This window comes from Echiichthys vipera (assembly GCF_963691815.1).
Source record: "Echiichthys vipera genome assembly, chromosome: 7".
Taxonomy (NCBI): domain Eukaryota; kingdom Metazoa; phylum Chordata; class Actinopteri; order Perciformes; family Trachinidae; genus Echiichthys; species Echiichthys vipera.
Window position 1 is genome coordinate 20075918 of NC_139832.1, and position 26426 is coordinate 20102343.

At 44.2% G+C, this 26426-nt stretch overlaps 1 protein-coding gene across 2 annotated transcripts in view; it reads right to left on the bottom strand.

The window, feature by feature from the left end:
* cecr2 (CECR2 histone acetyl-lysine reader) overlaps window positions 1-26426 on the bottom strand; it is a 40244-nt gene that overhangs the window by 2903 nt on the left and 10915 nt on the right. Inside the window, exons 2-18 of one of the 2 annotated variants that reach the window (XM_083916542.1) lie at window positions 14799-14893; window positions 12479-12662; window positions 11831-11958; window positions 11539-11622; window positions 10998-11065; window positions 10646-10806; window positions 7648-7737; window positions 7291-7441; window positions 6252-6381; window positions 6119-6156; window positions 5939-6030; window positions 5676-5802; window positions 4516-4898; window positions 4189-4329; window positions 3228-4023; window positions 629-2702; window positions 42-109 (exon numbers count right to left, since the gene is read on the bottom strand). In XM_083916542.1, the coding sequence (XP_083772668.1) occupies window positions 58-109; window positions 629-2702; window positions 3228-4023; window positions 4189-4329; window positions 4516-4898; window positions 5676-5802; window positions 5939-6030; window positions 6119-6156; window positions 6252-6381; window positions 7291-7441; window positions 7648-7737; window positions 10646-10806; window positions 10998-11065; window positions 11539-11622; window positions 11831-11958; window positions 12479-12662; window positions 14799-14893 (4794 nt within the window). In that variant the 3' untranslated portion in view covers window positions 42-57. Of the gene's footprint in view, window positions 1-41; window positions 110-628; window positions 2703-3227; window positions 4024-4188; window positions 4330-4515; window positions 4899-5675; window positions 5803-5938; window positions 6031-6118; window positions 6157-6251; window positions 6382-7290; window positions 7442-7647; window positions 7738-10645; window positions 10807-10997; window positions 11066-11538; window positions 11623-11830; window positions 11959-12478; window positions 12663-12753; window positions 12868-14798; window positions 14894-26426 lie in introns of those variants that run through there. The other variant, XM_083916543.1, reaches the window with a different exon arrangement.

A 26426-nucleotide genomic window follows, 5' to 3' on the forward strand; every position in this document is an offset into this window, starting at 1 on the left:
TTAAAATATAGCGCAATGTATCAAAATTTACTTTTACTCACTCTGATATGGTACTTGTCACACTCCTTGTTTACTGCTAGAGCCGCCTGGAGCAGCAATCACCTGTTGCCTGTGACCACAAAAAGAAAAAAGAACCTTGTAACACTTAAAAAAGGTCAAGTTACCAGCAGTATACTCAAAATTAAGCTTCATAAAGGTTATTTTACTGCAATTGTTTTCGATTTTGTGGCCCGTAGGAAATAAAAAAAGAAAATGACTGCAATCAGTGTATTAGGAGGTGGTGATGAACAAGGCAATAGAGAAAGTTTGACATGTGACGAGCCAAACTTAAGCCAAATGCGGTTATCTTTTAGCGTGTTTACGAACACATTCAAATTGCATTTTGTTTGGAGGTTGCTGCAAGCCGAACTTTCACTACTATGTCCCGTGTCCCTTCATATTAAACAGATATTAGATGTAAGTTATTATTAACTGGATTGATAGGTATTTTGATTTTCAAAACTGACAAAAGTAAAATGTATAAAACGTATATAGCTCAATCAAAAAAACTGACTCACATAGATACAGAGAGAACAATAATATAAGCCTTTAAACCATAAACTACACAAAACTAGATGAATCATTTTACCCTGGGTGTAGGAAGTGTTCTGGTGCCAGGCCTCTCTGCTGAATCATCATGCCCTGGAAGTGCCCCACAGGCCGGGGTTGTCTGTACATGGCCATGCGTGTTTGACCTGGTGAATAAGGCAGCTGCTGGGGCCGCTGCAGAGCCTCCATCAGGTGTGGGTGAGGTCTTTGGGTAGCATAGCGTCCTGCGTCCGGGTATGGCTGGCCAGGGTAAGGGGCTCTGTTGCCATCCGCACGAGCATGAAACATCATGTGTGGTAGAGGAACGCCACCTCGCTGCATCCCCGGGTGCATGGCGCGAGGTTCGTACATGAAGCCAGACACCATTTGTGCAGTAGAGGCAGGAGGGTGCTGGGTGCTACGGCGTCGGGCAGCAGCATTATGGCTGTCAAGGTCCAGGATTTCTTTAGGGCTTTCAGGCCGCTCTGAAATCTCTGTATGAGCCTGCTTTGCTGGGCTGCCACCACTGCTGCTGCATCCACTGGCCTGCTCCGTGCTTTCACGCTTCCTCTCCTCTGGGCCTCCAGGGTGTGGCCTTACTTCAGACACAGGGCCAGGGGACACCAAACTAGCACCACTGGAGCCCTCAGAGCCCAGTGGTGACACACTGGTCTCCTTCAACCGATTGTTGCCTCTGGCACTAGCTGCAGGTAGGTAGGCATTTGGCGGCATCGGTTGGTGAGGCTGAAAATGAGACCGATGCCACTCCTCTGGAGGATAACTCCCTCTACTGTTGGCCTGGTTATGGGACTGAGCTTGGGGATGGGGTTGTGGGTAGTAGTGTTGCTGTTGGTACTGATGAGGTGGGTACATGTTGGGCTGGGCTTGAGGGTGCTGTTGGCCTGGCGTGTTGTAAGAGTAAGCAGTCCCTCCCTGCTGGTGGTAGGTGGGGTGCTGAGCAGGATTGTGGAGGGGGTTAGTGGCTTGGTTGTGATAAGGGTGGTGAGCAGAAGGAGGCATAGGCCTGGTCATGTTTGTCTGGCTGTAGTGTGGATGTGGATGGTTCCCCATGCCATATGGACCCATGGCTCCATTTACTTGGGCTAGGGAGTGAGTAGGCATTCCTGGAGATTGAGCAGGTGCAGGCCCTCTCTGAGCCGGCATACCTGGGTTACTACCCACCAGCTGGGTTTGATGGTGATTGGGGCTAAAAGCCTGGTGTTTATAAACACCATTTGGAGGTCCAGATTTCATCATTTGCTGTGGAGGAATGGCAGTGCCATCTGTGTCCGGTCTACTTGTAGGCTCGCTCGGTCTTTGATCTCCACGGTCTGCTGGGCTGGGCTGTGAAGGTAATAGTGGGGTAGGATGACTGGGTGGCAAGGAGGTGAGAGGAGCTGGCTGAGGGGGCCCAGGCTGTGCTCCTTGTGTGGCACTCTGTGGCATTCCATGCATCGGGCTGCTCTGTGTAGGACGTGGAGGAGAGATGTTTTGGGGGATATGATGAGAAGGTAATAGAGAATTGTTTTGCTGTGTGCTCTGGGTCATCTGCTGGGCAGAGCTCTGAGGGTGGCATTGGGGAGGGGTACTCCGGGTCGCCTGAGGTTGCTGCTGTTTTTGGATGTTCTGCTGATGTTCACTTTGTTGATGTGCATTTTGCACATATAAAATGTTATTCTCTGGCATTTGTTGAGTGGTATTCTGAGATGCTGTAACATGCAGTGGTGGTACGTTCTGATTAAGAAGTGCAGGGCTCGGAGCTTTTTGCAGTGGACTGTTCTGTGTATGCTGAGGGTGGTTGGGATCGGTGGAGCTGTTAGTTGTGTTGAGACTGGATGAAACGACAGTGGTACTAATGTGTTGAACAGGACAGTGGCCGACAGATTGTCTCCTGCCTTCTACCTCCTGCTTGTGGTTCCCTGTTGAACTCTGTGGGAGGCCTGGTCCAGACAGATTCTCCTGTGATTTGACCGAGTTAGAGGTTGGGGGGCTCTGCATTTCCTCTGCTGGCCCGGTGTGGTGTGCTGTGGGGTTACGGATGGACAGGTGCTCTTGGTTCATTGAAACAGTGGTTATGTGTGATGAAGCTTCAAAAGAAATGTTGTTGGCAGCCATTTTGTTTTCTGGTGTTGAGTCTGTTAACATACAGAATAGTAAAATAAAAGTTAGCATTAAGAGAATAATAGAAGGGAGGTTAGCATTGAACATTGATCAGCTATTATTACAAGAACAATGCAGTAAGTCAATTTCATTGCATCATTGTGAACTGTGTCAAAGAGCATAAAAGAGATCACATAGACATGGTTTGTGTCACTTCATACTATCACTCAAACAATCTTACAATACAAAACCAGCAAATTAAAAATGTACCTAGCGAAGCTTAACTGATGACATGCCATCTCTTTTGTGCCCTCAAAGCAACCAGCAAGAAATCAAAATTTTGCTAAACTAATGAATATTCAATTTGTCCCTTACTGTGAAAAATAATTAAAATCAAATTGAATAAAGGGCACAGAGAAAGGGCAAGGATGGGGGCTGTGCAACAAATTGAGACACTACAGTCTAGAAGGAACACTTGAATAGAAGGTTAGAGTATGCCTAGGTTCCTCCAGCAGAATATATACGGCTGGTGAAATACTGAGAGAGAAGGTCAGGTCTACCTTTGGGCTGCATGTCTGTCTGTTGGGAGGGCTGGCTGTCTGGCCCATTGTCTCTAGCAGGACGCAGCAGCTGAACCTCAGGGGCAGGGGGAGGCTGCTGAGATGGGTGAGCTGGGATGCTGCCAATTCCTGATAGGGGCCCAGGCTGCTGAAAGTTGCCCATGTGCTGAGAGGCACCAGCAGGGGGTCCAGAGGAGGCTGACAGCTGCTGTAGGGCTAGCATCTCTGGGCTTTCCAGCATGGAAGCCAAGCCTGTCCTGCCAGAGGAGTCTGGGTGGGGAACAGGGGGGCGTGAGGACATGGGCCCGTTGACCGCTGCAGACATTTGATACTGGGCATTGGGAGGAGGGTGGGGGTATCCAGCAGCTTCCGGCCAAGGTTTATGCCCCACTGGAGGGGGAACTCCACCGTAACTGAAGTTGCGCTGGTTCACCATGTTGGGATCTTGCATGCGTATCCCAATGGATCTCTCCTGATGATTCATACCAGTCCACATGTTCGATAGGCCCATACCGGGAGGCCTCAAGCCTGGGTAGTTGTGCTGAGGTGGTCCTTCCGGGCCTGGGAATCTGTTGCCCATGGGGTGCATGGTGTGGCCCTCTGGACGGTAGTGAGATGGATACATGCTGGCTTCAGGAGGAGGGCCAGGCTGGAGGCCTACAGGACGTGGGCCCAGAGACGGGCCATGAGTCGGACCCATGTAGGGGTGCTGCTGCTGGTGTGGAGGCTGCTGCTGGTTAGGATCTGGGACCATTGGATACATAGGACCCATGTGATGTCCTCCAACCATGCGATGCTACAAAAACAAAAATGAAAAAATCATAGTTGTATCAAGTATAACTGTACATTTTGTTAACCAGAATCAAGTAGACCACACACAGAATAAGTTGGTCCTTTGATAAAAACTGTAACTTAAAAATTGTTATAATTAGGTTTAGAAAGGTGTAATTGGTCTGTATACCTGCATTTTAAAGTTGTGGGGCAAGCGGTTCAAATTTGGGTCTCCATGCCTGGGAATGTGAGCTGGGTAAGCGAAGCGGGGATCTATGGCCATTCTTTGTCCATACATGTGTGGGCCATGAGGTCCAGGGGGGCGACGGAGCTAGTAAGACAGAGAAAGAGATAATTCACTCACAACTGAAGTTTTCAACCAGAAATCAAGAGAAAGAAAACAAATGCGTAAGGTGTTAATATTGATTAAAATATTGTGTAGGATAGGTGACTTATAAGGAGCATGTTTTTCTTTGAGAAATGTAGAGGAACAAGCAACAAGTTATCCTGTGGATACCTGTTGCCCTGGATGGTACATGCCCCTGATGTCTCCTTCATGAATGTGCTGCTGGCCTGGAGGCAGGCTGTGGGGGTGAGGGAGGCCATTGGCCCAGTAAAGAGGATGAGGTGGTCGTGTTGGTTTGCTGTCATCTTCCTCTGCGAGTGTGCTGCCCTTTCCCCCTTGGGAGTTTCGCTTACGTTGGACTTGCTCAGTGGCCCTGATCAGACTTTCAGGTCCCAAATGTTTACTGCTGCCACGACTGCGCTTTTTGTCCTTGCGGTCCTTGTCTTCAGTGTTGATGTGGAATTCCTCGTCTGTATCGCCATCCTCCGATGGAAAGTGTTTTAATAAGGCTCGGCTAAAACACCGCTCTAGAGACTCAGCCATTATAGTGTACTCTGGGGAAAGGAAAAACATAAACATCAGCAATGCTCAAATGATAAAGCACATAAAGTTTACACACAACCACGTCTTTTGCACCCCCATAAACACACATAAAAACACATACCTGTAGCACATCCACTCATGTACCCTCAAATAAAAGCTTTGCATCGGTAAGTTACTCCCTCCCTTTCAAATACCCAGCCACACCCCCCCACAAACAACAAATCTCTGTCATCATCTTACACTCAAACGCTACAATCCAATATGCATGCCCTGGACCCATAGACACACTTGCTTTCTCTGTTGTCAGCCCAGCACTGGCCAACTGACCAGGTCAGAGGGCTTAGGTTGACCCCTGCTCCTCCAACTTCTTTTCCTCCTCTTGCTCCACCCCAGGCCCCCTTAGCACTCTCCTCCCCCTGCCCCCCCTGTCCCTGGGGAGAATATTCAGTTGGATGGATGGCTCCAGACAGGGGGCTTAGGGGCTGGAATGTTTCTCTGGCACTGCAGGGCTCAGAGCCCCCTGAGCACTGGAGCACAGCTCAATCACTCCTCATTAATCACTGTCAAGGCTGCCCTGGCCCCGGCCCCAAAGCACTAAGACGGGCCCCCTTCCTTTTGCTCCATCTACCACTGTCACCCCAAAAATTCATATATGCACTTCTCACACCACACACCAAGTGGAATGGATATCGAAGCATAAGTCTTTATAATGAAACCAAATTCTTAGTGGAGGAAGCAGGACTTTTGGGGTAAAGCTGGGCTGTGATTGTGCAACTGTGTTCATTTACCACTGTCTTCTCCATTGTACTCAGTGCAGTTCTCAAACATGAGCTTCACGTCAGCAACAAACTCCTCCTTAACAACGTAATCCCCATCATTGAGCTTCTTTTCAATGGTGGACAGGTCCATGGGAGTCTGAGGGGGATTGGAAGATCAATAAAGTTAAAACAATTAGAAACCTCAAATAATATAATATTTGTAGCTGAACACCTTAGTTGGGATGTGAAGCACACACATACAAACAAAATATCACTTTGGTTGTATTTAGTACCTTGATGATCTCATGGTAATTGGGAGCATAGGAGTCATCCACAGGCTCCAGGAAAGGCCAGGCATCTTTATGGGATTTCAAGACCTCAAGCACTATAAAAGAGAGATCAGATCAGACAAGAACAAATATTAATGCAGATTGAGATAGCAATAGCCTTGAGTAACTGCTCAGTAAGCATACCTTTGTACAGAGTAGTGTAGTCATCATCGATTTCATAACTGGAATGTCAAACATACAACATGTTACAAATAAGCAACCTTGAGTCTTTTAAGTCGAAAGTGAAATCTGCAGTCAAAAGCACAAAGCCTCTTACAATGCTTTATTCTTGCGTGTTCTATGGACAGGAGAAGAAGGCTCCAGATTCAGGAGTTCAGGAGGCAGGTCTTTTCCTTGAGACAGTAACCAAGCCCTCTCCTCTCGCATCTTTCGCCTCTTTGCTCTCTCTGACAGAGAAGGATGAACACAGAGGGCAATTAGAGGCAAAAGCAAAAGAGAAAAACACCGGTCCCAGGAGGCTGCAGGCAAATTATGTTTTAATTGTTTTTTCAGGTGCTTGATTTACAGTTTAACTTTCCATTGAAGCTGTCCGGAGAGTCAATGAAAACCAGCCCATAAATTGAAAGAGAGCCATTCGTCAGCTGTCTTTTCTCAGGCCCCGTTGATCAAAAGAGAGGACCAGAGGTGTGTGCATTCGTATCACTGGTTTATCTTTTAACATGAAAGGCCTGCTTGGTGCCCCGCCCCTACCTTGTGAATTAAAGGGGTTTGAGGGAGGATTCCACACATGCAATCCACACAGAGAGCTGGCCAGGTCCTGCTGTTCATCTATAATACATTAATGAGGCTCCTCTGCTGAAGCACAATCAGCAGTTCATTAACCCTTGACAGATGACATCAGAGGAGGGGGGGGGGTGATCCTGTGATTGAGCATTCCCTCTCACAGTCTCTGTGTACTATACATAAATCACACAGCTTTGAGCGCTGCTATGGTACTGCAGATTTTTAAACAGTTATGAGCCGCACCACAGCAATGGAGATGTCAAAGTCTGTGTGGGGTGCCCTTCACAATCCATTCTGCCCTTGATCCCTGAGTTGTTAGACGAGTGCGAAAGCCCCCTACCCGTTGCTGACGGGTCGCGGATGAAAGAATGTGATATTATTGATGCTCCTTGATATTTCAATTTTGGCACTAAGCTTCATTTTTTATTTTATAACCCTTCTGCATATAGTAGCACATGTGCTGCAGTAACTCAGTGATATTATTTATGGTATTTTTTTTTAACAAACAATGTTGGTGTACATCTTTGTTCATCCATTTGTGTTCTATCCTTCTATGTAGCAATCCATCTTACCCTCCACAGCTTTGATCTTCTCCATCTTTTCTCTCTGTTGTTCTTCCTGATGAAGCCTTTCCTCTTCTCGTCGCTGCTCGGCCAGCAGGACCTGCCTGTCCAGCTCTTCATCTTTCTTCTTCTCGTCCTCTGCTATGGCCATCAGATCGTCCTGAATACATGCACACAGGCCCATTAGTCTACTCTGGACTCAGGGAAGGACAGCTTGTAATGAATATGTAGAAGCTGAAAGATCTTGTGCGTACAACAGCCAGGAATAACGTAAAGAAGCAACTTGGTACATCCAAACTCCAAAATATTGATACAAGTATTGTTTAAAACAAATAAAATACTCCAGATTATGCCTGACACACACACCTTTTCCTCTTGGTTAATGTATTTTTCGAAGAACCGTTGTGATACACGAACTTGGGTTGGGTCCAGTAGCTTCTGTTTCTGCTCCCGCTCCTGGAAAAAAGAAAAAAGATTTTGATCAACTGTCCTAGTTGCAGTGGTTAAATGCACAATCCACACCAAACAGGAGGGTGATCCTGGATTGGAACCTCTATTGCTCACAAACTTATTCATTGCTTTTTAATAAGCCAAGTAGCAGTAGATGGCAAGTTTAAGTTATTTTATCCGATAATTTCTTTTCAGTTATTCTCATATTGAACATGACATATGCCTATAATTTAGCTGGTCAACAAATAACACACACACGCACGCGCACGCACGCACACGCACGCACGCACGCACACACACACACACACACACACCCACCCCCAGGGAGTTGTGGAGAAGCAGTGAGTATTGAGAGGTCACTAGCTTTATTCTCCCCTCCCCCAAGTCACCCTCACTCTTCTGCTGGCTGTATTCCCCTTCAGTTTGACAAATACACAATCAGTGGCATACACCAGATATCCAATCCTTCAACGTTGAAGTAAAACATTTTCAATCCTTCATGCATCTTAAAAATACAGTCTACAATCCACATTTCAATCCACATCAATGACATATTAGTGATCCAGATATATCACACTGGAAAGGAGAGAAACACGAGTCAACAGAGAGCTCCAAGCAGATTCCTTGAAAGGCTGTCTGTATCAGGGACTGGCCTCTGCAGCTCATGTCAGAGTTTATCAGGGAAGATGGACTGTGAATAACTGTCAGCCCTGTGCAGCTAACAGCACTGAAAGGTGTCACCATTCGGCTTCTGGTTGTCCATGAAACAACGATGGGAGGCCTAAAATGCATCCACAGCTGTAAAAAGTCTGTGTATGTGTGCAGGTGAGGACGCAAAAGTCCATCTCTGCCTTGTCTTAGTGTGAAGCACTGGCATATACTGGGGCTCCGCAATTCTTTCCATACATTACCACCAGCACTAAATCCCCCCTCCACCCAACGCACACAGGGAGTGCCTTTAGTGTCGACACTTAGAGAGGTCGAGAGAATCCTGCAGCGCAGCAGAGCTGTCATTCAAGAGGCTCCATCCTGCCTCAAGGTGAGCTCCACCCTGCTGTCAGTGCCCCATGAAATGGCTAGTGACAGCAGCCTGAGACATGTGGAGGGAGGGATTCAAGAGGTTACATACACTGTGAATTTGACACGCTTGTATGCATACAGCCACATTAAGAAAGATTTATGTATGCCAATTAATGCCAAACATTTGCTTTTTTGGGGAGTGGCTGCTTTTCTCGCTTCTGTACCATGCAAATTGAATTGTTCGGGATTTAGGACTACTAACTAAATCAGCAATTTGAAGACATTTCTTTGGGCAATGGGGAATTCCATCTTCATGTAAAACTAGGATTAGAGGAGGTTTATATTTGTTTAAATTATTACAATGCCTTTATAGTAATTACACACGACTCAATAATGAATACACAAAATATAACTATGTTTTATAGAGGTGTGAAGACCTAGATATCGCAAAAGATAAATTCGGTCTTAAACGGTAATCAAGGACAGACATAAAGTACACATACAGTAAGAAGAACGTCAGGGGAATACACTTCCCCTAAATGAGACGTTTCTTTGAGCAAAGTATAATTAATCAATTAACCTATCTTCACAAAACTGTGATTGAGTCTGATGTGTACATGTCAAGTCCTCTGTTCGGTTCTCTTTAAGTCTAATGTGCTAAAGTGGGATTTGATGATTTAAAAAATGAATGCAGAATAAAAATAAGCGCAAACTAACACTGACAGCCCACAGCAAAAACATGTATACTTTGGTCTGTTGCTACCATTACAAGGATAAGAATGCATTCATCCACCAACCATTTGTCTGATGAGAAAGGCTGCAAGGGTTTCTATAGCAACAGTTAGTGTTATAACAGTTATATCACAGGAGTATAAAGAGCCTCACCGCCATCTTCATAGTAACAGGGAAGAAATAAAAAAAAATATCAAAATCAAGGACCTACTCAAGCTGTGGCATTAAACAACTGAAATTTATTCCATTGCAAACTATAGCAATACGTTGGAAGGGAAATTGGGTGGGTATTTTTTGACTGTGACTCCCGCTTGCTATGAACAGAGCAAATAATATCTCTATAATCTCCCCCTGTGGTACTTAACACACATTCCATGGAAGATATGAGCAAGACTCAAGGCATGGCCAAGCCCAAGGAAGATTACTACAGAACTACTTCATTCTACCTAACTAGCATGAGAGTGTAGTTCTCCACAGTCAGGCTCAAGTTAAGGGCCTGGGGTAAACTTCATTACCAAGCCGTAGCGCAGAATTATGGGCAAGCACAGACCGGCCTTACTTCACTTCTCCTGCAGCCGGGCTAGCTAAAGTGTCCGGGATCATGAAACTCCTGGAGGAGGACAGTGATCTGTGTCAGAACATGAAAGAACCTGAACAGAGATTGGAGATTGCTCAATCTTTCGAGCTCCATTAATCCAGCTGCATTTGGTCCGCAAAGGTCCAAACGCTGTATTCATATCGACTAAAATAAACACTTGTTTAAAATAAGATACAAAAAGGTAGGTAACAGTTTACATGTTACCTACCTACATGTTAAGATAAATAAAATTAGGTTACAATACAGTTAAAATGAGAATGGTTAAGATTAAGTTAGATACTGCAACTATTGATACAGTCAGTATATTGGCCGGTTATGACAAACCCAGACAAAAAATATCACTCCAGCAGTCAGATTTGTGAGAATGTGTAGGAAAAAAAACCTAATTCACATTTTAAAATGTTGTTACCGGCACATCTACCATGGTTGGACTTTTTTTTCATCTCATTTTCATTCATTTTGCTTGGGAAGTAGCTAGAAAACTCCCCCCAGACTATCTAAAAGAAGACATTATGTACCGCTGTAATAGGGACTAATAGTATCAGTGTCTCTTTGGTGTCTGACCTTGTGCTCAATCATGCTGCTAATCTCAGGCAGGAAGTTCTGGCTGATGACACGGTAGAGGTGGCGGTCCTGTGGGGAGGTTTTGTCCTTGATGCTTTCTGCCAGACTGAACCATTGTTCCTCTGTATCACACACAAGGGACCAAGCGCCTCGCTTGCGACCTGGTAGGAGCAAAAAGTAGAAACATTGGTTTATCAATTCAAGCAGAAATGCATAGACGATCAAAACAGTGAAACTGGTAGTCAAAACTCAAATAAAGCACAAATACACACATTCCTTGATGTAGCCAACATGAAAATGTAATTGCTTATATTCATGAGTTTCACCATTATATTTATCACTTTCATTTCACCTGTGCTAGGGTGGAGATCTTCCAGCCCATTTTCTGTCTTGGCTTCTGTCGCCTCACTTTCCACCTCACTGAAAGATTTAAAAAAGCATTGGAGAATAACAGGTATGAAATAGTCCTATAAAGAACAGAGTGATTAGAACTAATGCATCTTCAGCAAGTTACAAGCTAACGGCAACCGTCCCACACTGTGAATTACTTTATGTGTTCCATGACTATTGGTCAGAACATGGTTGATATGTGTGAGTGTGCAGCCAAGAAATACTATTAACTATGCATTACATTTCACATATAGCAGTGGACTGCAGGCCAACAGCTAAATGAGAGCAAAGGAAATTATAACACAAGTCTTCAGAGACCCCATCAGGCATAGTTTTCTAGAGCCATGATTGTTTAAACCTTCACTACTATCTATATATCACACAAAGACCACATGGCAAACAGCCATGACATCTGATCTGACAGCTAAATGCAACTGCACATGTGAGCATTTCTCTGCTATATGCTGTTGACACTGGCAACAAACAAATAACGTTTTTCTCACCTTAGTTGAGGCTCTTCTAGTTTTTTCTTCTTTGGTGGTCTTCCCCTTTTCTTTTTTTCTGGTAATGTCAGTTCATTGGTTTCACTGTTGGAAAATAAGTCTTTACAATAAAGCCTTTTAACCAGTGTAATTAGCTATGAGAGACCTCTATAATTAACCCTTAACAGGCTTGTAAACAAGTATGACAAACTTGCACTTGCTAACCATAGTAAACATGACCAGTGACATAGCATTCATTCCTGGTGTACTGGATAGAGAAAGGGAATAAAAAAAATTGCCCAACTATATTTACCTGATATTCTCTGTTTTCCTCTTGACTGGCTCTTCCTTGTACATACGAGTGCCGTAAAAGTACCAGTAGAGGGCTCCATTTCCATCCTGCCCCAGCGGTTCCACTCTCAGGCTGTCCGCCTCCAGGCCCTGATAGGGGTGTGGGGGTAGGGACATTACATTTCTTAAATCATGTGTAGGATTGTGTTTTTAAATCATCAATCATTAATTGGTGATGTAATTTAGTCCTTTGAGCCTACTTGGCTGTGAATCATACATACATGAGGCACTTTCACCATCTTTCTGAGTGCATTCATAAATTATATCTGATGATTTTTTTTTTAATTATCACATGAGAAAAAAACTATAAAATATATTAGAGGAAAATTTTAAACTGACAGGATGAAGGTAAAACTGTCAGGTTATTATTAGTTGCACCTCATTACAGTATATATGTTGAGCTGTTGTTATCCTTGTCAGGTGTAAAAGCTGCATTACTTTGGATTCTGTTACAAATGTAGGTGTTAATGTGAATTAAAATCTTATCTAATTAAAATGTAAAGACTAATTGAAGTAGCAGTTTTGAATGTATTAAACAAAAAATAAAACCTCAAAACTGAGTAGAACGCACAAAAACTACAGATTATTTTTTAGCATGAACCTCGCATACCTTAAGCAGGTCAAAGACATCAGCAGCATCCAGGCGGTAGTCACACAGCCTGTGCAGCAGTTCCACCTGTGTGCGAGCAGGGAGATTCTCAAAGGTGCCCTCTCGAAGTGGGTTTGGCTTCCCTTCTTCCAGCTCCCACCGGTAGCTGATGATGTCGTCCAGGTAACTGCTAAATGCCTCGGGGCTAAAGGGCAGAGCAAAAGAACAGAGGAGAGACAGTCAGAGAAGAAGGTGCGATACGTTTCAAATAAAGGCATTAAGAACTGAACGCATACCAACACACAGTTGATTTTCTTCCACATTTTTTCATCTGTGCAGCCTCCGGTTAAAAATCTGATTGTAGATCTTCTTTCTTTTTAGTGTTTTAGTAGTTTCAAATATGGAAAGCTTATTATGGTGGTGGTCGTCTCACTGTCCCTGCACAATTATCCATTCTGGTCCATTTTATTGCCAGTATAGAGAGTTGTGGTGGAGTTACCTTCTGTGAGGCTGTCAGGTTGGTGGTGCTGAGCAGGTAAAGCCAGATTATCTGGGTTAGGCGCATCTCTTGCGTCTTTGCTACATGTGACTTGTGTTTTCTTGTGCTTGTTTTGAAGCATGTCCTCAATTTGTTTTGGAACTGTTGATTAGTTCTACTTAGGTAGGCCCATTCACTGTAAAGTCATATGAAACAGTTGTTAGCCTGTAAAAATAAAGCTGACCTTAAAATTTGATTACAATAATAGACTACTTTAGTTCCCATTAGTTAAAGCCGCTGATATATTTTATTCATTTATTAGATTCATCAATCTGACTGCTGTTACGTGTTACAAGTTTTTACTGGATTTTGAAGTTATAAGGAACATAATTACACATTGTAAAGCCTACGCACCAGTCTCAATATCAACTAGCGTCCTTTTGTAATGCATAGCTTAGGAAACAAACAAAGTTCAAACTATCGTAGTGGCTTGAGAGACAGAGGAGGTGGGGCTGAAGTTTCTTTGAATGGGAGTAGGAGCTGTATCTCTGCTATGAGTGGGAGCTGGTAAATTAATGTTGGTTCCGGTTCAGGTCTTACCGATTAATCTGTATCTTTCAGTTCCAGCTCAGATAAACAGAACAAGGGCTTGGGGCAGGGGTGAGCATCTATGCAACGGCACAGAGAAAGAGGGACACGTAAAAATGGCTTATCTTGAAAGAGCAGTGTGCACTTTTCACACAGCTGCAGCCCTCCCCTCCTCAATACCCCATCTCTCTCCTACTTTCTGTCCCTCGTTCTCCCCAATATCCTCCCTCCCTCTTTTACCCCGCTCCGGCAGAGCGTTTAACACATGCGGATGAAAAGGGCAGCTCTGTGAAAGGCCAGTGCTGAGCAGCCACCCCCAGGATGCCAGCGCCTGTCCAGTCCAATAAAGCAGGTTGTCCTCCTGTTACCGGGTTGCCTGGGTGAAAAAACTGGATCATTCCTGCCTCTCTGCTTATCGGTTCACTGCTACCACTGTGCTACTTTCTAATGATGGGCTAGAGTAGGTGTGCGAAGGGGGAAGCCCCATGAGAGATTAAACACATTTGTGGATTTAAATAAAAACCTACATACTCACTTTCTCCCATCATTTGATTACAGAGGAGAGAAAGGTTTCAGTGGCTGCGCTGTTTTCATATATTGTTGTAGTAGTGGAGCATGATTTCACCACAGACCTTATGTTGCCATATGGTGAGTAAATTCTGACTCATCAGCCAGTCACTGTCCCCATGACTCAGACTTCCTATAAAGACTCTTGGGTGCGATGACTAATTTGTAGTAGGAAGTACTGCTTTTATCTTGGCAGCTGCATCTCAAACTGAAAATGCGCCCTTATTATTTTACACAGAGCCTAGGCTATTTTGTTTATATACACTTTGCAGAAGATGATTCAGTTCTGGTTTGTAAAAACCTTACTTAACAGTAAAAATCAGTGCAGGTTTACAACTGCTTTAAGCACAATAAACTGTAGGATGCAGTACGTCTTGTACCATATTGCCTTAACTAGGTATCGTAACTCAGGTATGTATAGATTGAATTGTGAACTTTGCTTACCTCTATAGTGCTTGATTTCAGTGTCATTTGCAACTTGTCAACTGTGTTAGTTGCATTTTTTTATTATTACATCACTTGGGAGAAGTAGTAGTAAACTGGAAACACAAGTGAGGGTAGTAAAAAAAAAATGCAGCTAACACAGTGACATGATGAGGTTTTGAGTCAGGTCTCAGGTCCTGACTCAAAACCTCATCCATCGTTTGTGGAAAGAAAGAGACCGTAAAGTACAGTGACATTAAATTATTTTTTTCATTATACACTTACGTGATGTCATTGCGCTGGTAGCATCCCTGCAGCAGACAAGCAATGAGGTCCCCAAGGAAGTCAAAGTCCTGCTCTGACAGGGCCTTTTCCAGTTCCTAGATAAATACAACAGAGGAGACAATGGGGTCACATGAAGAACTCTGCAAGTGTTTTTACCGAACAGACCCGGGGTATCAGTACAAAGGATACAGACTCACAGATATAACATATTACTAAATGTTACATCAGCTCAGCTGCACAATGATGGAACCAGAAGAGTTTCAATGGATAATTCTTTAATAATGCAAAAGCATTACGCCCAAAACACAGGTGATTTTTGATGCATCAAACAATTGTTAGGCATTATATGGAAAAACAAGAGGCAATCTCAGCTGTGGGCTGATGCATCAGAAGAATAAGACCTTATATTGGTGAGTTCTCAGCATGCGTATTTGACAAAGTTGGTATCAGTGTAAGGTAGGCTGGCAGAGGCAGACAGCAGGAGAGGTGGTTGGTATTCGCAAGTCGTCATTTATTATGGCTTCTTAGTTCGCCGGTGGTTGTTTGGCTGGAGCCGAGGTTCAAGTTCAGCCATGACCCCTCTCCTGCCTGGCATTGTGTTTCAGCCATTGAGGTTTTATGAAGCGGCAGTAACCGGCAGAGCAAACTCTAAAAGACCTGAAAGCACTCAGGAGAGATGGGAGGCAGCAGGGGCCTAGAGCTGCGACACAGCCATGCCCCCTCCTCTCCTTAGCTGACCAACCAAGACACAGCACTCCACATGGCATCCCAGCATGCACTGCTCTCCCCAATGATACCCAAAAGCCCTGGAGGAGAACAGAAGGGGAGAGAGAGACAGGGAACAGGAGGCTGAGAGGGCAGAAATGCAAATGCAAAGTGCTCCGTCAGCCAAGTGTCCATTTCACTTAAAGCCCCCTTGTGCAGGATGCAAACAAGCCCCTTCAGGCTGCAGCCCTATAGTCGCTCTTCAGAAAAAGAACATGACTGCCTGCAGCTGACCACTCCTTACCCCTCCTTGTTCTTGCTCTCACACTAGCAACAGATCAAATCTCTTTCTCTGTGTCACTTTTCCTCCTTCTCATAAACATTCACAAAAGTACCACTGCAGGTTCAAGAGGTTAAAAAAACGGTACAAAATTATCTCAAGGACAAGGAGGCAGGTTAATTTATTGTGCACTCACTCGTCTCTTCTCGGTCTGCCTCTCTCTAGAGGAACCTGGTTGAGCTCAGGGGTCACCAAAGGTCAGTGTACAAACCTCCCGGCCATGGAGAACGACGGAAGCCAGGAGCCAACAAGTCAGCACAGTGAAAAACCGAGGAGGAGGGGCGAGACAGAGAGGAGGTTGAGAAAGAAGTTGAAAAACAGGATGAGATAAATGTTTCAGCTTGAGGTTAGAAAAGAAAAGTCTGAGGGACATCTCAACAGCCCACTCCTTCTTCTGACTCAAGCTACTAAATAAACATACCAGGAAAGTGAGTTCGATGACAGGAGATGAAAATCAGCTACGACTCTTGACTCAAAGGAAGAACACTACATTGGGTTGTGTCCTGACCAATTTAAAAGTCTGCAGATCAACATGCCAAATTTAAGAATAATTCAACAACATGGCAAGCCGGATGACCTGATGGTTACAGAATTGGTGAGCGCATATGAGAGTAAAGCCAGGAGCACACAAGCTGATATTTGAAGTTTTAAGGTAGCCGGACATTTCACATTTTCCAAACACAATTCCTGTCTTGACATGGTGACTGACATTTCCTGTCAAATAATGGCACAGCAACTGACTGATATGTTTGTGCCTTCATACATTCAGAGAAAATATATTTGGAAATGCTGACAGTTGGGTGGTCAATACAAACAGTCTTAGATAACACTCACTTCAGCCCATTTGATACAAGCACTGCAAACCTAAAACAAGAGACCATCTTCACAACAGCTGCAGCACCAAATTGGGCCAGGTGCGTCCAGTGGTGGGGCCAAGGCCCTTGGTTGGACCACACCCATCTTGAACTCTGCCCTTATTTTAAATAAACATCATACCTGTATTGTTTCACAACTGTATCTTGCACAGTTGTGACACTATCGCGGTGATAAAATCTGTCAGAGGGGCAGACAGACAAAGGCAAAATACTCAAAACCACCTCTCTGTTCCCGCTACAGTAGGTGTCAGGGGCACATTTTGCCATGATGACACAAACACACATACAGACTGAAAAAGGTACCCCCTAGTTTACTTGCTTAGTTTTGTTCAATTCCTGGATTTTTATGAGATCATGATTATTGTTATTTTATCCCATAGACACTGAGGCAACATAGCATAGTTAATATTGCCATATGACATAACTTTAAACTACACCAAAAGCATAAAAATGTCTCTAAGGCATTTATTAGATACTGACTCTGGGAAAGTAGGAAAAACAATTCCCCCAAACTACTATATCGCACTATATTTTTAATCAAGTTACACATAATATTCTGATCTCCTTTTGATAACTAATGTCATAACTAACATATCATTTTTTTCACTTTCACTCACTGAGCCTCTACTTGAAAATCTCTGACCTAGACGTGTGAGCAGCTCATTGTGCGTGGGCTCATCTCATCCCAGTGGGCGTACTGATGATGTTTCTATCATGTTGCTTGTGAAACCAGAAGAAAATAAACCGTCAAGGTTGAAGAAGAATAGCGATTTACACAATGACGGCAGCAAAAAACTTCTGTTGACGCCAAAATCATCAGACCAATGCAAGTAGCGGCAGAAGACTCAAAACACAGGTTGTATGTGACCCAATTATGAACCGGCTACGGCCGAGGTGTTAGCACGCACCTAGGTGCCACCCCTCAACAGAGTGTTTACAGTAAATGAGAATGCATTTGACACAGACAGACATTCTACTGCTTTATGCTATGTGTGTGAGAGGGAACCTCTGGGCAATGTCCGCAACTGATTTTCCTAACATGGTCCCGGAGTTCATATGAGAAAATAATTTAGACTATCGCTGCACTATTACTTGTGTACACTGACAAGGGTGACAAATCACCAGGTTCTACATCCTTCACTACAAGAGCAGCATTGAACATCATAAACCCATTCTGAATCATAAGAAAAACAGTAATATCCAGGAGTGTGCTGTCCCTCTCCCACTAATGTGAGCATCAACACTTCTAAGAACAAAGGTATTGTAAAGTTTTCTTGAACATTTGGTTGTCACACCCACCTAAACCGGGGTACTGTATAGTGTACTTCTAGCCTAAATCAAGTAAGCTTAGACAAAAAAGAGGCTGAATTTAAACAGTTGCTCAAGTAAGTGCATGTTTCACGGCTTGTTCACGGTATGTATGCTATCAAGCTGAAGAACTATGTCATCATAGCCATGAAAAATAGCGTGTGTATCTCTGGATGTACAAGCGCATGAATGGCGAGAGATCCTGTGTCACACTCTCTTCCACTTCCTGGTCCCCTGTCAGGCAGCCTCTGGGCCAGAGTGAGCCCATCCATCAGAGACAGACTGCACTTTGATCACACTTTGAAAAAGCTGGGGGCCCGGGCCGGGGGAAAGACTGAAGAGTTGAGTACAGCGCAGCAGAGTGGAGAGCTTGCTACAGCCCCTGGATTAACACCACCATGCTCCACCTTTGAAGTGCCACGCTGCATCTCAGATGGCAAAGGGAAGGGGAATTAATGTGGTGTGTGCACCCTTTCTTCAGTAAATCCATCTAGTCGACCAGTCCCTCTGTGGCCTGGTGCTAACAAACACTCATCTTGATGAAGGGCTGTGAGGGACACTCTGGTGCAGCTGGACATGTCCTGTAGGAACCTTTCCCCTCTATATCAGCATGTACACACAAAAAGTACTGACCAAACTAATACACTTCAAGGCCACAACCCACAACCTTTGGCAAACAGTCAACAACACACATACAACACACACTTTTACTGACATTCATTCATACACGTGTCTCAACAGAATAAACACAGTGCAGTACTTTGGCTGCTTCCCATTAATGATCAATGGGACTCAAAAGATAAGAGAGCTGGATAAGTGATAAGCTATATATAAATCATAGAGCTAAACTGTTAGATTTATCACTAATAATGACCCTTTAACTTGCTCTTTTTGGCATTAGCACGAACCCACCATTTTTAAATACCCAAGCTAATATCAATGATAGCAATTGCATTTATTTTTTTAATTCACTCAATCGATACAGTTTTTTAAAAATGGCACTCGGAAAACTATGATGGACACTACGTACACTTGACGGCGTGCAACTGACTCAGTGCTCTGTTTGGTTGCAGATGAAAGGATGGAGCGAGTGTAGCGTTGGATATGATGTCACGGCAGTTTCACGCAGCATTGCTATGGTAAACAGCTGAGAATCCTGCCTACACTAAGGAGGTACTATCTTTAAGAGAAAAAAGTACTGGTAACAAAAAAGTTAGTCAGATTGAGTTGAACAGAGCCGTACTATGTAGTGGAAACACGGCATAAGCTACTGAAGTTAACAAAACAGGCTATGTGTAACACATGGGACAAAGATTGGAGGGAGAGTCAAGGCTTTTCAAAAGGTGTGTCATCACCACAATCCCTCTGTAGACCTGGCTTGCAATCGGCAATTACCCTGAAGGTATTTACCACTTCTCTCACCCGTCTCCCCTGCTGTTTCTCTCTCTGCTTCTCTCGCTGGCTTAACCTCTTATTCCTTTCTTGCACACCATTTTCCTCTGTCTCTTGCTTCCTATATGAGGGCCTCTGAGGCATTCTATTACTCCCCTGACAACACCCTTGCTCCATTCTCAACCCCACTATTTTCCTCTCTCTGTATTCCTTATCTCTACTTTCCCTCCACACATTGTCCCCACTCCAGCCTTTTGCCGGTACCACTATAGCTGAGGACAGCACAGACTCTTCAGTCTGGCAGTGATTATCTCAAAATTATTTATTTGCACGGTGGGGGAAAAAAGCAGCATCTAAAAAGAAAAGCTCCACCCAAAACAATTGCTTGAGGCAAAGTCTCACCTAGTCATCTATTCAATAGAATGGCATATAGTGTGAGAAGTAACACTTGTGGTGTCAACACAGCATGCCACATATCCTGTTCTTATTCTCTCAAGAAACAGTCACATCTTATGTGCCTTCACTAACATTCAGTGTGTTTACATGCAGTTTAAAAACCCAATTGTAATCAGGTTAATAGCACTGTCTGGTTTCTCAAATACCATTTAAACTGCATATCCCGGATAAAATTGAGTTCTCATATCCCAGTTTACAGACCTAGAGAACTCCTTCAGTACACAGATTATTCATGCATGTATACAGCATTCCCAGATTACTGTCAGGATTTTCGTCTGCACATGCTCCCTACTCCGCGGCAGTGGCTTTTGACCCGGACATAATATATGATGACAGAATAAACCAGGAAGCAACAGCGCTGAAAAAAACATGAAAAAAAACAACAACAACAACAACAACAACGTCAATAAAGCGTTACCCTTAAACCGAGGGAGGACTTTGCCATGGAAAGTAACATCACTGCCAAGAAGACCCGTTTCGGTCATAATTCTGTCCAAAGTCAGCCATTCCCCCTGCTTGGGTTTTTGTCGAAGGGGAACCGGAAAATAAAGCCACATTCAAATCATCTGTATGCTGGCGGAGCACCACCTACTGTACCAGATGTCGAGTTACTCCCGTCATTTTCCCATTAAACCCCAGCTCATGTATACTGGAGGAATATCAATAATCAGATTATTACCCTAACCAGGGGTAAACGCACTGACTAACAGAATAAAATACCTGACTTTTCCCTGTAAAGGTAGCAGCTTCTGTCACTCACACAAACAATATCGTAATATAATTTTACCCTGTGTGGCCATTCAGAAGTACATGCTACTTTTGTCCAGAAACCATACCAATTCGGAAGTTACGCTGGTTTTACACACAAGCTACAGTAAGTTGGCATTGCTGACCACCTAAAAAAAAAGAAAAAGGTCTCCAAATGTCAGTTTGACATTGTGGTAAGGATGGGAAAAACAGAGCTGAAAAAGCATGACAGCTAAAATCATTATGGTCATGTGACTTCAGGTGTGTCATGGTCAAATTGACAAATTGGCAATTCTTCTTCACCGGGGACAAACTGCAACCACTCATATTAAGCTATGCTAACTGAAACCATGGTACATGTTACAAAAATGACAATCAAAACCAACCTAAAAAGCAAAATTAAATGATTTTCTATTTTTATTTTTTAATTATTCTACTTTTTTTCTGACTCATGGGTGGTGCTACACTACTGCACATATTCAGTGGGCCGCAAATCACGGAAGTAAACCCGGAATGTTTTTGATTTACTTTTTTGAATAGGCGCCATTTTCAGCCTGCCATCTAGGTCCAATAATACATCCATGGTTGTGTCAAGTTCCCTAATACCCAGTCCAAAGTGCAGTTTGTCAAAGTGAGGTGAAAGGGTTGAGGCATGACAGTTAAATGTCAATTATGGCCCTGCTCTCAACCATGGGTTCGCTGCTTGGTTAGTTACCTGGCTTTGATGACCATGCGTCTCTATTAGGGATGGATAATTGAATAATATTGTCTAATGCCTAGTTCACACCACACCCCATGAGCGCCTTGAGTGATATTTGTAAACTGTTAAAAGACGTGAGCCAAGAGGCTCACCGACACATTGCAGCTATAAGTGAGCAAGCAGAGTTTTTCCTCCCAGCTCCCTAGTACAAAGACCATAACGTTTCCAAGTGATCCCATGTGTGAAGCAACATCGGAAGAAAACAAACCTCAGACGTGAAGAAGAATGGGGATTTACACAAAGACAGAAATGAAAATGAAAATGTCTAACTGGATAGACGACAGGATTCAAAAACTTCTGTCGGTAAGCACTGAAACTGAAATCATCAGGCAAATTCAAAGAACGGCAACAGACCAAATTATATATTAATGACCAAATTATCAAGCGGCTCCATCAGAGCGTCATATCTCTTCTACACGCTCTACTCAGGCAAGTGAGAATGAATGAATCTTACACAGAGATTTTCCTGTTGTGTGCTGCATGTGCAAAAGAAAAAATACAGACTATATTTACACCTGATTCACCTGGCATTGTCCAAGGGTCCAATGTGTGGCATTTGCAACATGGAGTTGTTGTTGCATTTAGAGGAAACCGGCTATGAATAGTAAAGACATATGGAAACAGATTATTTTGTGGACATGTGTGCTAGCAACAAGAGAGACAGAAAGCGAGAGAGAAAATAGAAATGAAGAAATAGAAAAGTGCACAACAGGAAAGCTAAAGATGAGTCTCCACTAGGGGTACATAACTCTAGAGCACTCTGAGAATCTGGACTGTAAATGTTAGAAGACATGAGACATGAATCAACTGAGAAGAGGAGCAGAGTTTTTAGAAGAAATGAGACGTCAGAGCTAAATTGATTTCAAGGGAGAACACAACATAAATGTGCAGATAAAAGTGAAATGTGTTTTTCTCAGTGGCAATTGCTGGCCCCATCAGGTTTCCCATTCATATCGGTTGAGAGAAAAACTCTGGCCAATGCAAGCACAGAGGTAGGGGGAGAGAGGAGGGGGGCGAGAGAGAGACAGAGAGAGTTGTGATAAGCAATAGGCAGTAGGGCAGCATACGTATCAGCAGCTCCAAGGTTGTGACAGATCCACAGGGCCTGTAGTATCAGGGGGTTGGCCTGCCTGGATACTTTCCATGCCACTGCAGTTAACAGCTCCTTCGGGGTCTATATCACCAACAGTTGGAGGATGTGCACAGCTAGCTGAGGGGGAAGGGAGGACTGTTTGTTGTGTGAAGGCCCCTCTCTTCCTCTCCTTTGCATCTTTCTTTATTTCTTCCTCCCCCACTCCCCTCCCCTCTTTCATCTCGCACATGGTTCCTCCAGGAGCCATCATCTGACAACACCCTCCACCCCCACACATAACCACCTCCTGCCACATGACAAACATGCACGTACACACACAGCCGTAACACCACAGGAACACGCCCTTGCATCCTCAGGATGTACCGTTCATCTGATCGACAGAGGAAAGCATCAACATCTTTGAGTTGCTGCCAGACACATCTTATTGACACATCAAAACAAGAACGTGTTGTCTGATTTGCTGGCATAGTCAGTCTTTATTTACGTCTATTTATGTCTTTTTGAGCCAGATTGAAAAGTTGTCAACTATCATTTTGACATATACAAACAACTTAAGCCTCCAGGCGAGGACACCATTTGTTCATGAAAATATGTGAACAGGAACAACGAGTACAGGATTTAAATAAGTTGCCCTACCATCTGGAAACAGTGACAAACACTAAATGTAGCTCATACGCGCCACAACTGTAAGGTCAGTTTCAATTTTCAACTTAGTTATATCGTAGTGTGTCAGGGCCAGGTGGGACAGGTGGCTGGTCTTTATGTGTGTGTGTGTGTGTGTGTGTGTGTGTGTGTGTGTGTGTGTGGCTACCCTTTGCCTTGGCCTAGCTCACTTGCTGTGTGGGTAAAAAACATTAAGCACAGGAGATGGGAGGCCACCCTGTGTAGCCAAGCGCCTCTCATACTTCCACTGTCAGCTCTGAGGAAATCCACATCATCAACTTCCTTATATAAAATGGAGCTTCCTGGTTTAGCCGACATCCCAGTGGACCCATTTGCTGACTACATAAACCCGTATATACATGCGCATGCACACATACAAACAGAAGGTTAAAATTCAGTCTGCTGGCTCTGAGGAGGAAAAAATAGCAACATGAAGCAGCTGGCTTGCAGCTTTGGAGTTAAAGCACACAGACATGAGGAGGGACTGCTACTCAAGGAGAGGTAAAGTATGTAAAGTATGTTATGTGGCACACTGAGAACAGAAGTGTAGGCTCTCTCTTTCCAAACGAAACTTTAATGACACTGGTCAGTTGCAAAGACACCCTAGCCCCTTTCACACGCACCGCAAACTTGAAATTATCAAGACATTACCCAGAGGAAATGTATGTAAGAAACCAAATGTCTGAATCAGTTGGACCAGGCATCAGTCAGGGTTTATCCTACCAGCTCTCTAGTAAAAAGACAGCACAATCTCTAGGTGAGCTTATGTGTGAATACAGCCACTCATTCTCCTGAGAATTCACAGCAAGCGAGTGTGAGTGTTGATGACTGTCTAACCAGAAGAAAACAAACCTCTGAAGTGGCACTGTAACTCTGCCAAAGAAATACACCCACAACGGAGGAGAAGAGACAGAGTATGCGCATAGAGCTCCTAAAGAGGTTGCAGGGTTAGAGGTTGGGTTGATGACATCCCTTCATAAAATAGGCAGATTTGCTGTCTACATGACAACACAAGGGCGGCATTTTTTTAATCCACTACCGGGTTTATCCAGTACCGGGTTTCATGCCCCAATAACGCTGCCTCTATGTGGATGATGCCAAACGATAAAAAAACGTTTGCGGCTATAGCAAATCATGCCTTCACGTGGACGGCCCCTAAGGCTGCCTCGATGGAAGCCGCAGGGGGGTGCCAAAAAAAGATGCAGTGAGTGATGAAAAGTTGATACAGATCCAACTTTTACAGAAACACAACCCGACACAGCAGTGGCCAATGTGATCAGACTTGTCACAGTCCATTCTGAGACAGTCCTGTACAGTAAACAGTAAACATCCCCGCCTCCATCACTAACACAACAAAATTTAAAAAGACTGAGAAGAAAAAGAGGGTAAAAAATGATACAAGCTCTTAATCAACCAGGACTTTGTGCAACAGCTGACTGATTTCTGCAACAACCTCCAGCGCAAAGCTCAGTCCGACAGTCTATTTTCTTTCTCTATGAAATTAAGTTGCCTTCAAGTGCTGTCGGAAATGTCAAGATTACAATATTATACGATATGACGATAAATAATTGTCAAATACAATATAAAAAGTCTACTTATGCTACATTAGGCGATTAAAGAACAATATTACACAAACGGGCCATAAGTGACACTCCCACCACCAGACAACCCCATGGCGATTCACCATTCTTTAAGTAGATCCTACAACTGTACTATTGCCTGATCATACTTCATTGTTGCTTCCGCAACACAGGACTGTTTTGAGTCTTATTGCATGCTAAATCATTTGATCAATGATGCCATTGCAGCAATGAGGGTGAAAAGGGCTCCATCGAAAAAGTTGGATGCTGCAATGCAACATCATCCAGTAAGCCACTAAGCTCCCAACACTCAAAGTGTGCCAGCCAGATATCTTTATTTCAGCCTGTGGCCCCCTGCAATCAATGTAGTCAGCCAAGTACAGTGCCAGTCTGCCCCTCTCTACATCCCTCTATGCACCCCCTTGTGCCAGCTCTCAGCATCACTATTAAAAAAGGTCATATATTAAAACAGTGACTCCAGTAAGTTTTCCAGGGCTCCTATTTGATGTGACCTGGTCTGGTTTTCATGACTTGGTTTCTCTCACTATTCTCATCAATGCCTTACAACCAGCCGCAAAGGCAGAGAGTGAAAAAGCAACACTGGAGGGATGCCGCCCCAGATTGGAGACAGAGAGAGGGAACCATGGGGAGCTGCAACAATGGAGCTGGCTGAAACAAACCCCGGTGTATGTGCCCCTCAACTTCCCCCTCTGTGCACACACTCCCTATGTGAAACCATCTGATGCATGTACTGCTCTCACTTGTCAATCACAATTGGGGGATGGGCAGCAGCCACTTACAAAGCCCCCTCCACAGTGCATCCAAGGCAGGGTATTAAAAAAGACATGCAGAGGGTTCTTGATCTTTGAGGGGTACTCCCGAGTGTGAAAAAGTCTTGAAGGATTTACGTGTAGCCTGATCTAGAAGGGAAAGTGTCAGAGGTTGGTGTCTCTGAGGCTGTAAGAGGGCCTGAGCTGGGGATGTGTCAGTGGGTGGGACAGAGAGAAAGAAAGGGAAATGGATGAGGGGTGAGTAAAGAGTGCAGATGAGTGGGATGACAATGAATCTACAAGACGGGGTGTGTGGCTCTAATCTCCTCCCCCAAGATTGAAGGTAAACATATTACCACTGATTAAGACACCAACAGCTGAGCCATGATGATGATGGTGCAGATATCCACGCAAACACCAGAAAAATGGTCAAGTTATCTCAAGTGACATCCTGCCACACATCTTCACCCCAACCATCCTTGGCTCTCACATCAAAGATGCCTAATTAAGGCCAGACTGGCAACACATTAAGTGACTGCTATCTGCAGTTATAATCCATAAAAAAATGCATTCAGCAAGAGTGTGCATCTGTCTGAAGTTGGGCCAGGATGGAGCAACACTTAAGCCTTGATCCTATTCCCTGTTAATCCTTTTGCTTTTGGGACAACAGAAACAAGGACGTGCTCACAGGCTGCCTGCTCTTGCTTATTTACCAGATCTAATAGGACTAAATCTTCTTTTAAAATCACACTGGGGGCTTTATGAAAATAGGAGCCCCCTCCCCAAAGGGCAGCAGCAGTAGCTAGCACCCAGTCAGAATAGAGCGCCTCCACCCTCCAGGGGGAAGGGAAAGAAAGAACCACCATCTGGGGTTTAGTCATGGTGATGCCAGGGGCTGGGGCTCAGGGCTGGGGCTCAGGGACAGGGAGGCTGCCGGGG